The sequence below is a fragment of the Desmodus rotundus genome, chromosome 5 (genome assembly GCF_022682495.2).
Source record: "Desmodus rotundus isolate HL8 chromosome 5, HLdesRot8A.1, whole genome shotgun sequence".
Taxonomy (NCBI): domain Eukaryota; kingdom Metazoa; phylum Chordata; class Mammalia; order Chiroptera; family Phyllostomidae; genus Desmodus; species Desmodus rotundus.
This window is the reverse complement of record NC_071391.1, coordinates 50,631,160-50,642,433: the sequence shown is the minus strand read 5'-3', so window position 1 is coordinate 50,642,433 and position 11,274 is coordinate 50,631,160. Positions and strand designations below refer to the sequence as shown.

The 11,274-nt window shown below is 46.6% G+C and overlaps 2 protein-coding genes across 2 annotated transcripts; one reads left to right on the top strand and one right to left on the bottom strand.

Moving 5' to 3' along the window:
* The first annotated feature begins 1,303 nt into the window (after window positions 1–1,303).
* Window positions 1,304–6,882, top strand: NDUFC2 (NADH:ubiquinone oxidoreductase subunit C2). The gene is made up of 3 exons (XM_024572788.4): window positions 1,304–1,608; window positions 4,782–4,925; window positions 6,704–6,882. Exons 1-3 carry the CDS (start codon window positions 1,440–1,442, stop codon window positions 6,751–6,753), a joined length of 363 nt encoding a protein of 120 aa, XP_024428556.1. The 5' UTR covers window positions 1,304–1,439; the 3' UTR covers window positions 6,754–6,882.
* Window positions 6,883–7,980: 1,098 nt separating this feature from the next.
* THRSP (thyroid hormone responsive) lies at window positions 7,981–10,985 on the bottom strand. The gene is made up of 2 exons (XM_024572791.3): window positions 10,357–10,985; window positions 7,981–8,407 (listed from the first exon to the last, which is right to left on the bottom strand). Exon 1 carries the CDS (start codon window positions 10,808–10,810, stop codon window positions 10,376–10,378), a length of 435 nt encoding a protein of 144 aa, XP_024428559.1. The 5' UTR covers window positions 10,811–10,985; the 3' UTR covers window positions 7,981–8,407; window positions 10,357–10,375.
* Window positions 10,986–11,274: the final 289 nt, after the last annotated feature.

The window sequence follows — 11,274 nt, the reverse complement described above, 5'->3', positions numbered from 1 at the left end:
GGTTTTCATTCTTTTAATTTTCAAAGGAACAGTGGTTAAAAAAAGAAATTTTGTGCAAAATGTTGTACTGTTTCCATAAGACAGATGCCCAGACATGTAATTATAATTACTGGGTCAAAGAGGGTGAATCTTTGAAACATTTGCTGCCCTTGAGGAATATGTTCTAATATACCTTCGTTTGGAAAGTCCTACCTTGAAATATAACAAATCTAAGAGTGTTTCCTATAGGCATAAAAGGTCCGTCCTTTATTTACTCTTAATTCTTCCGTTTTGGTTGATACATATACCTTTGTATTAACCTCTGGCTTAATTAGTATTTGTCTAGATAAAACGTTGAGCCCACTAATGAATAGACACAAAAAAGAAGATACTTTCCCTTGACATCAGGAAAGGCTTTTTAAAGAGAGAACTAGTCAAAGACAGACGGTCCCCAGTACTGGAGGTAGGTGAGCAGAAACTGGACAATTTCTTGGCAGAACATTATAGATTCCTTCTTCCATTCCTCAGACCTTTAAGAAACACCTCTGCCTTCAGCCACATGCAAGGAACTAAAGACCCAGAGGTGAACAGTTTTAGGGTGCTGCCACCCGGCCTAAACCTCCCGAGTTTAACTAATGATCTAGTCTGGGGTTCTCTGAATTCTTTGTTGATGTCTGGACCTTAATTTTAGGGTTTGGAAGGTGTACCGGTGCAAATGAAGGACTGGAAACCCAGAAAATGGAAACAGCCTTTAAAAAAAAGGATTTTGTTTATTTATTTTTAGAGAGAGGGGAAGGGAGGGAAAAGGAGAGGGAGAGAAACCTTCTGCAAGAGAGACAAGCCTCCACCCGCCCCCTCTCCGCTGCGCCCCAGGCGGGCGGAACCCGCAGGCCAGGCAGTGACCTGACCCGGAGTGTGATTCCGCGAGCTTTCGCCTTGCTGAAGGGCGCCCAGCCCATTCTACCACACCGTCAGGGCAAAAGCAGCTTTTATGAGAATTCAATTAATTACGTTTCTCAAAACAATTCATCAAGTTCACTTGTGGGTATTGTTTGATGCAACGATAAATTCTCGCTTAAGGGACAGTCAGGTGCGGGAGAGAGAAACTTGGGAGGCGGGCGGTTGGGCGAAAAAAGAGCAGCGTCTTCTAGTCTTCTCCCAATTTGGCTGGTTTCGTGTATTCGTCGCCCCGGTGATATCAGGACCCCACACCGCAGGAGCCGAATTAGCGCGGGCGGGCGGGCGCGCGAGCTCGCGGGCCATTTAGGAGGCCGGAACCTCCGGGGCAGGCTCGCGAGGCCGCGCGCCGGGGAAGCGTTTGAGCGCTGCACCGCCCGCGCCGTGCCCTTCAGCCCGGAGCTCGGAGGAGAAAGCTGAGGACGTGGACGCGTCTGCGGTCGTGAGGGTCTTCTCCGTAGTTAGCGGTCTGAGGCCAGGCCTCAAGCGAGAGCGGCGTCATTATGATGAGCGGACGGCCGGGCCGAGTGCCCTTACAGTTCCTGCCGGATGAGGCGCGGAACCTGCCCCCGCCCAAGCTGACGGACCCGCGGCTCGTCTACATCGGCTTCTTGGGCTATTGCTCGGGCCTGCTAGATAACGCGATAAACCGGAGGCCGGTGCTGTTGGCGGGTGAGGGTTGCGCGAGCGGGATCCGGGGGGAGGAGAGAGGGTCTCAGGGTTTGTCATTGGCGGCCAGAGGTGCCTTCGCTTTTCCGGGCATTTTCGCCTAGCAGGCCTCGCCTCGCCTTCCTGGGGCATCCGCGCCCCCCCCCCCCCCCCCCCCGTGAGCTCTTCCGAACTCGGCGGGGCCAGAGTGTCATTTGGCTTTTTAGGCAACTGAGGTGCGGTGAAACCCACGACCCCACAGTGAGTCTGTGAAGGACCCGTTAGTGGACTGTCTGCCCCCCTCTCAGTTCGCGCTGTGGTGTGTGCTAAAATGAGCGCTCACTCCATGCCATGTACTATACTGACACCGCGTACATTTAATCCTCAAAACACCTTATGGGGAGATGTTATCCACAATGAGAAAACAGAGCCTTAAAGAGGTTAGAGCAGCTTGCCCAAGGTCATATGGCTCACAAGTAGCAGAGCCTGTTTTAGTCCTCAGAGTCCATATTGCTTTCAAACTCAATGTGCATACTGCTAATAACCTGGGATCTTGTTAAAATGTGCATTCCGATTCATTAGGTCTGGGGAGAGGCCTGATATTAACAAACTTAGCAGACACTGCTGGTGCTGCTGGTGTGGAGACCCAGCTTTGAGTGGGGGGTCTTTAAAACACTGGGCTGTCTTTTCTAGTGTGTCAGTGGCGTCCTGTCAGAGCTGGTAAGAGCTGACAGCTGTACTAAGGGTTATGGATCTCCAAACGGAAAAGTGGAGGGAAACTGGAAGATTTTTAACTTAACTTTGACTTAACAGGCAGATACTAGGAAACAGCCTTCCAGGCCCACGGGGCCAGGGGGAATAAATGAAGGCAAAGGTCTCTGGATGGGGGGTAGTTTGATGATTGAATGAGTTTGCAGGGTAGGACAATAAGGCTACAAACAATAGTAGGGAGATCATGGCAATTTATTCTCTAGGCAGAAAGGAACTTTAGCTTTTGATTGGTAGGGGCTAGGCAGAGACGCAACGATCAGACTTGTGTTTTAAAAGGTCAACTGTGTCAACAATGTGAAGCAACACTGAAGGGAGCCTAGGAGCCCAGTTAGGAAGAAAGCTAATACGGTGGTTCCCGCAACCAGGAATCACCGCACTTGTGCCTCTTTTGCCTTCTTCCAGCTGCATGTTACACCTGGAAGTCAGCTTCCAGTGCTCAGATAGTAACTGAAATCCCATCTCCCTTGGATAGGCCTCTACTATAGCAATTTGCATATGAATAGAGATGAGTTCACCCTTTTAAGCCCTGGAAAATTTTGGGAAGGCTTCCTAGCATCAGTGATGTCTGAGATGAGTCTTCAAGGGACAGTAAGTTACTGGGCAGAGAAAATAACCAGTGCACAGTATGTAGAAGCATGAGGAAGCCTAGTTTGTGTGAGGAGTTAAAAGTAGTTCAGTGTGGCCCTGACAAGAGTTCCGTTCTGGTCAGGGCACATGCCTGGATTGCAGGTTTCATCCCTGGTTGGATGGGTATAAGAGGCAACCAATCGATGTTTCTCTCTCTCCCTCCCTTCCTCTCCCTCTGAAAATGGATAAATCTTTTTTAAAAATAGCCCTGGCTGGTGTAGCTCAGTGGATTGAGCACAGGCTGTGAACCAAAGGTTCGCCAGTTCGATTCCCAGTCAGGACACACGCCTGGGTTGCGGGCCAGGTCCCCAGTGAGGACCACGTGAGAGGCAACCACACACTGATGTTTCTCTCCCTCTCTAACTCCCTCCCTTCCCCTCTCTCTAAAATTAAATAAATACAAGTATTAAAAAAAAAAAGTTCAGTGTTGCTGGAGCACAATGTGCATATCAGGGACCATAAGAAGACGAAGGTGGGAGAGTTGGCTCATGAAGGGTTTGGGAGGTCATAGGTTAAGAGTTGGTACTCCTGTTGAGCATAATTGAAAAAGGAACCAACAAGCGAGGTTTATATTTTAGTAAAAATTCTTCTAGTGACAGCATTAAAGCTGGGACCATTGTGGAGTGAAAAATGAGATGCAGGGGAGACCAGTTAGTACAAATGAGAGATAAGCGAGGAAAGGAAGTATATACACGGCAGAACTGGCAGCACTCAGTGACTGGATGTGGGGAAGAGGGTAGGAAAAAAGGATGATTACTGTGTTTATTACGCAGGACTTGGATTCCTGGGTAAATGGTCTTATTCTTAGAATTAGGAGGAAGAGGTATGTATGGGAAGGAAATGAGTTCATTTGGGGATGTTTAAGTGAACGTATCTGTCATACGGTGGGATGTATCTGTTGTTCGACGTGGGTGTCTGAGTTGGATGTAGTTGTGGGTCACCAGCATGTGGATGGTAGATACAAGTAAAGTAACAAACCAGTTCTCCAAAGGAAGACATGGAGGATAAGAAACGGAGGACTGAGGGTAGAATTCGGAGGCTTAGCTGGAAAATCAAACCTGCAGTTAGCCTTTTGCAAAAAATATTTCTGTATGTCAAGTTGATACTTTTGGATCTCCCCTTAAGACTTTCGGCTTTGTCTAGAGCATGTGATTTGACCCTCTCCATTCTCATTATAATAGAATGATTTTTTTAATATGATGATTTTATAAATATAGTTTTCAAATAAGTAATACATGCAAATGGGATGAAATTTAGGTGGGACAGTAGAGAATTAAGATAAATTTATAGTGTAGACTGCTACTTTAGTAGCCATTAAATATGCAAATATAAATCAGTATATAGAGACCAACCAAACTGCTTGAAGACCATTTATAAAGAACGTTGTCTCAGCTCATCACTTCCTGAACACGTCCTGGAATACAAATTGGTTGAGGTCTAAAGTTAACTTATTGAAGAAGAAAGTATTTTTTTCTGTTCTCAGTCTGGCATTTGGGATTTGGTGTTTATCCACCTTTTTCCATGAAGAAATTTATAAAACCTCAACTTTTTAAATCCTGGATTCTATTGATAATGATGTCTGTAGACTTAATGTTGCTTTTCATAATCACCAAACTGCTTTAAGAAGAGATCGCAAGATCAGGGCTGCTTGTTCATCATAGCCATATAGAAAAGCCCTTTTCTAAAAAGCATCTTAGAAGAAATAATAAATTATATATCTGAAATGTAAGAATATAATCTTTACTACACATTGCCTGACTGATTTTTGCTTTCTTTGGGATTTGTCGTTTAAATTTCAGGTGTGCATCGCCAGCTTCTATACGTTACTTCCTTTTTTTTCGTTGGATATTACCTTTTAAAACGTCAAGACTATATGTATGCTGTGAGGGACCACGATATGTTCGCATATATAAAATCACATCCGGAAGATTTTCCTGAAAAAGGTATTTCAAGTTAATTGTCAAAAATCTTTCTTAGTCTGCATTATTTTCCCTGGTTAATCTTTTCCTGCCTGTCGCCTCAGGTTGCCTCTCTATTCTGTTGACTCCCATATTGTTGTCTGTAGACCAGAATTCTCTGGAATTAAAATATCCAGGTTCTGGCCAACTACCTCAGTTAGCAAACAGAACCTCACATGCCTCTGCTGGCCCAGATCTCTTCTGTGTCCTGCTTCAGAGATGGCACCGCTGTCCTCCTGGGTACTCCAGCCCGATGCCTGGGAGTCATCCTCAAGTGCTTTCTTTTGTTCCCCGTTAGTCATCAAGTCTTACCGTTCTGCTTTCTATTTCTCAACTCCAAACTCTCCTCTGTCTCCCACTCTTACTACCCTGGTGCAGGTCCTAATAATCTTTTGCTTGGATCGTTGCTCTTGCCTCCAGCTCTCCTCCATTTTTGGTCTTACGAAGTTCATATCTCAGATTAAGTGCCTGCTAGAAGCACTTTCCCATACCTGTAATCCTCCGCATTACGGACACAGAGCTGCGTCCCTCGTTAGACTGTAGCTCCATCTGTTTCCCCAGCCTCCAGCACAGAGTCCAGCACAGAGCCTGAATTATTTATTTAGGACACTAAATAAATAATAGCTGACCTGAACAACACAAACCCTGTCTCATCTCCCATGATCCACCTCCTGCCTTGTGAAGTGCTGTGTTCTGAACCTGCCCTGTATCATTTGTACACACTGTTCCTTTTTCTTAAACCTCCTCTTGCCCATTTCCACTCTATCTGGCAAATTCCTGTCCAAGCTTCATCTCAATGAAGTTTTTACCCAGCTTCAGATAGGAATTTCCTTAGCTCATTCTACTTATCTCTGTTCAACTATAATAGTGATATAGCTGTCTTGTTTTTATTTTACATACAAACACACAATACAGATGTGTACAGGAAGGAAGGAAGGAAGGAAAAAAAAATTGAACTTACAGATTTTCCTAAATGTGTAATGTTAAGCATTGAGATTTTATTAAACTGAACAATGATCTCTAAGGTCCTATTTAGCTCTAAAATTGTATTACTCTATTCACTATTCTTACAGCCTTTAGTTACACATGTACTGTTTATGGTGCATTAAAAAGGTACAGTCTGTGTGTGTGTTTGCCAATGAAGAGCTCAAAGACTAGTACAAAGCCATGAACGGTGGTTGTATCAGGGATGAGGAATACTCCAAACTGCTGGATACTGGAGCTGGAAGGACCTTGGGAATACTGATTCCTCAGAGTGAGACCCAACGGTAGAGTGGTCCTCCTCAGTCCCAGACCTCTGGCTCTTTGCCTCCATGTTCCCACTGTCTCCCTCTGTCAGCAGGAGCATGTACAGCTTCACAGGCCCATTCTGTCTCTGAGCAGCAGGTTACTGGCAGGTGTACCAAGAGTCTCAGGCACTGATGACCACTTAGGCACAGAGAGCTAGACCGCCCCAGCTCCGGGCCCCTCCTCCCGGACCTTTGCCCCTCCCTGTTCATTCCTTCCTTCACCCCTTCAGCCAGGAGCCCCCTGGCAGCCCTTTGCCCCTCTGGGCAGCCATCTGGTTGTCACCACAGATTCTTCGAAAGTATTCAGTAAAGCAAAGAGTCTCAGGGATCACCAAGCTGTGGCTGAGGACTAGGAAAGGAGGGAATTTTAGGGGATTCTATCCCTAAGAATATTAAGTTATAATTTTATTCTTTAGGGAATATGATTTAAAGCATAATTTAAACATAAATCTTTTGTGATCTTTCCTTTTATAGATAAGAAAACTTATGCTGAAATTCTTGAAGAATTCCATCCAGTGCGTTGAAGTCTCCAAAGTTCTTGCTTCGGTTTCACTGAAAACAGTTATTTCTGAATCTTGTGGAACACCTTTTCTTGATATCTGAAGTTAGAGTAATCTGTGTGTTAACACCCGTGATTAAAATGGTCATCATGAGCCTCTGACTCCTTTTTGTCATGAGAAAAATAGTTCATCCCAGAATGGTCCGTTTTAATTTACCCAATTTTAGGAAGACACCTGACAGATTTAAAGATGGAGTTTAGTTCTAGTTCAGAGTCAGTCAACTATAGCCTGTGGGCCAAACGTGGCCCGCTACCAACACCATTCTTTTGGATATCAGCCGTGCACATTCATTCACATGTTGCTCATGTTGCTTCCAGGCTGCAGCAGCAGAGTTGTGTAGTTGTGACGGACCTATGGCCTGCAAAGCATGAACTAATGTACGGTCCTTTGCAGAAAGGGTTTGCCTGCCCCTGTGCTAGTGCAAAGCAAAACAAAACAAGCCAGACTATGGAGGGTGTTATAAGTCATGTAAATAATTTTGACTTGAACCCCTAGGTGGTAGGAAGTTACTAAAGGGTTTTTTAAATGGGAATAACGTTCAGGTTTTTACTTGTGAGCTCTCTCTGAACAATATAGCAGGTGGTTTACAAGCAAGAGACTCAAAACCAGGAAAACAGAAGACTGACCTCACAAAGGGGTCCTTGCCCTTAGCTGGATGATCCAGGAGAAGGCAGGCTCAGTGCCAGCACTGTCTACAGCGGAGCTGGGCGCCATCGGTAGTAAAAGAGCCCACTTGACTGGAATGAAGTTACTCTTCACTGCTTACCAAGTCCAAGTGATTGTCCAGGAAGTTTTCATTTCCAAGCTCAGATTTTATAATCAGACTGGTTTTTAGAGATTAATAAAATTGTTTCTTTATATGTGACTTCAAATTAGGTCACAGTGTGAATATAAATTTGGTTTTTGGACAAAATCAGATGAGTTCCATCTCTTGAGTTCCACTTGTTAAATATAAAATCATGTTTAGAAGTTAATAAAGATATGTACAAGTACAAGGTATTATTTTTTAATTGCTACTGCAATTAATAGGTTCATAGTTCACCTCTGCTTGGCAGGTTCAGGAGTGAACCACTCATCCCCAGGGACTCTGCTACCTCTTAGTTCTGAAGGGTAAAAAACAAAAGCTAGAGCGAACACAAGGTGAGAGCGGAGGGAAAAAGGAACCTGTAATAATAACGCTTACATGCCAGGTGCTTTTGATTGTATCTTGTTTAATTTCTAGAACAACTTTGTGAGGCAGGCAATATCCCCATTTTATGGGTCATGAAATTTAGGTTCCAACCAGTTAAATAACTTGCCCAAGATCACATTGAATAAGTGCTAAGAGTCAGTCAGATGCTAAAACCTATATTCTTCCTCCTGTACCAGATTGGCTACGTAACATCTAGTCCCTCAGGAACCACTGACTACTGTCCCAAGCTGGGAAGAGGTGAGTGAAGTTGTGAATAGCGACAGGCATCCTAAAGGTGGTGACCCAGTGATGAGTCCAGAACTGGTGCTCGGAGAGGGGTAGGGAAGCATCTCAGACAATCGCGTCGTCTCACTTCCAGCTGTAGGTCTAGCCTTTCTGGTCTCATCATCAGGGCCAGTGAGCTGCTCCAAGTCCTCATCACAGAGTCTGTGGAGTGCAGAAATATTTTTTTAAACAAGTCAGTGTGAATCCACATCACTAAGGGACTGTCATATTCCTACTGAAATAGGAAAAACAATGGCAAAGCTCCATGGTGTTGTGTAGGGGGGGTCTGGTAGTGTCAGCACTGTAAGGAGAATCAGCTCATCAGAGCAGCAATAACTAGTTTGACCTCTACATCTTACTAACAGGGAAACCAATGTGCAAAGGTAAGTTGTCCAGGGTCACACACAAGTCAGTAGCAGAGTCTGGACAAGAGCCCAGTTTTTTTAACGTCTGCTATACCACGAAAATCAGTGTAGCATTGAATGGCTGCTCTGTCTGCAAAGCTGATTGATGGAGGAGTGGGTGTTCTATCCACTGAGCCATCCCCAATTCCCTCCTCCAGCCCAGGCTGCAGGACTCTAAGGCACTAAGGAAATTCACTAGTGCAGAGGAAAGGAATGGGACACCACTTGGGCCAGGGTGCATTCCCATCTCAACTGTTCCATTTCCTCAGCAACCTCGGACTCATTTTACTTGTTAGACCTCTAGTTTTTTCGTGTAAAAGGGGGTGATAGTTCCTTTAGATACTTGATAGGCAAGCAGTTTTAAACTATAAAACTATTCGTATTCCTATTGTTATTTTTACCACCACTGCTATTCAGTGAAGAAACTGAAACCCAGAGAAGTGAGGTGGCTACACCAAGGCCTCACAGCTCATCAGAGGTGGGACCAGAACTTTACCCTAGAGCTGTTGACTCAACTCAGTTATATTCAAGAACCTCTGAAAAGCAACCCGAGGAGCCTTGAGGGGAGATTGAAGCAAGGCTGAAGTTTGGATTTGGGTTTGAGGTAGCGAAAGGAAAAATGGCTGAGAAAATAGCCGAGGACAGCTCTCCAGAGGCTGTGTTCAGGCCCCTGTTTAATTTCCATCATTACAGAGTGGCCTTCAGGCAGATGATGAAGATAACACATAGGGCCAAGATTAGGTGTGATGAAAAGAATACCCCGTTCAAAATTGGGGCCAGTCTTGCTTCTGTCCTCTTACTATGTGACTTTCAGTGAATCACTCACGTCTGGCTTTAATGTCCTTACTTGTAAAACAGGGATAAAACTCCTGCCCCACAGACCTACCTCAGTGGTTTGAGATTAGCATGGATGTGAACACGCTTTATCACTGACGAAACCAGCTCGTGCGAGCAGGGCTGGCAGGTGGCACAGGATCAAAACTGGCGGGTGTGGTGGCCAAATTTCTCCTAATCTTTACCCAGGAGTGACCCACCCACAACTGTCCCATGTCTTCTTCCCATCACCTACCTGGTGCCCCCACCTGCTTGTCTAGCTTGCGGCCCACCCACACCTTTCAACCCCGGCCCTCCTGTGCATAGACATGTGGGCTCAAACTGCAGCACATTTCCACGTCCTCACAACAGGGCTGTCCAGCAGGCACGCCTCCACACCGGTGTGCCTGGGACCGATTAGAGCGCCAAGAGAGCAGTCCTTCAGCTTTCTGTCTGGCGGGCTGCAACCTGGGGTGGCCAGAGCACCCCTGCCAGTTGCAGGAATACTGTGAGCAGCCTCACCTATGTACCCCATGTGACATCTAATCTCCTCTCTCATGTTCTGTGACTTGACAAATTTTGGGAAGCAATGCCACACACACACACACACACACGTCACAATTCACCTGAGCAAATACCCACACTTCCTAACAAACGCACCCATGCATAAACAGATGTGTGCACCTGGTGTGTGCACGCCCAGGACACTTTCCCTTCTGTCTCCCTAACACTCATGGCCATTACTCACCAATTCTGGGTCGGAAGGAGAGTAAGCCAGTGAGGATGGCACTGTCTGGGACCTGAGCTCTCCCTCTCCCACTGGGTGGCACCCCTGCTCCCCCTTCTCCCCTGGGACGTCCCTCAGTGAACGCTGACTAGTGTGGCTACCATTACCTTCCCTAGAGTCCGAGGCCTACACGGCCTGTCCCGTTATTTCCTGGTATATCCTCGTCAGCTCCTCGGCTTTCAAGGTAAGGTGGGTGAGGATGTGATGAAGGCTAGTGTAGTGCAGGTGGAACTGGGCTTCCAGGTCCAGCTGCCCCAAGTCCTCCTCCTCGCCCTCCTCCGTCTCTGCAGCTTCGTTCTCAGACACACTGGTTTTACCACCGGCCTCCTTGACCTGCCACTCCTCCTGGGGCAGCAGCCCGTGGTCTACATCCATGCGGATGGCCTTGAGCATGGTGAAGTAGTTGTAGAGACTGGGGGCCCCAGCCTGTGCACTGAACTGCACATCCTGCAAGAGGCTGGGGAACATCACCACCTGCTCCATGTTCTGCACCACGGCCGAGTACCGGTCCATGACGTTCCGCAGGCAGTTCTTGGAGTAGCGTTTGGTCAGCACCTGCATGGTTGCTTCCTCCAGCACACTGAGTCCCTCAGACGTTGTTCTTTTTAACGGCTGGGTGTGAAGGCAGTTTGACAGGATGCCAAGGCCCAGCCGGTGGGCAAAAACACACCCTGTTTTAGGCCAATCCCAGGGCTTGGGCCCCACCGTCTGTATCAGGCGATCTGTCTGCCCAGGGAAGGACGTGCCAGCCTTCTGCCTGTTATGTCAACACTCCTGACCGCCTGAGCAGGAGACTGGCTCCTCCTCCATCAGCTCATAGGGCCAACTACAGGGAAGCTTTTCCCTTTGGCAACTGGTGCATTTGACCCTGGGGCAGTAATTAACTCTTTCAGGTCACCTGAGATCAAGCTGCCTACTTAGAGTAGCCTCCTAATGTGTAGCTGACTTCTTCAACCTGGGTGCCTCAGCTGTGACAGCAACGAGGAGGGTGATGAAAGGAAACTGCTTAGTGGGGGGCAAAGAGT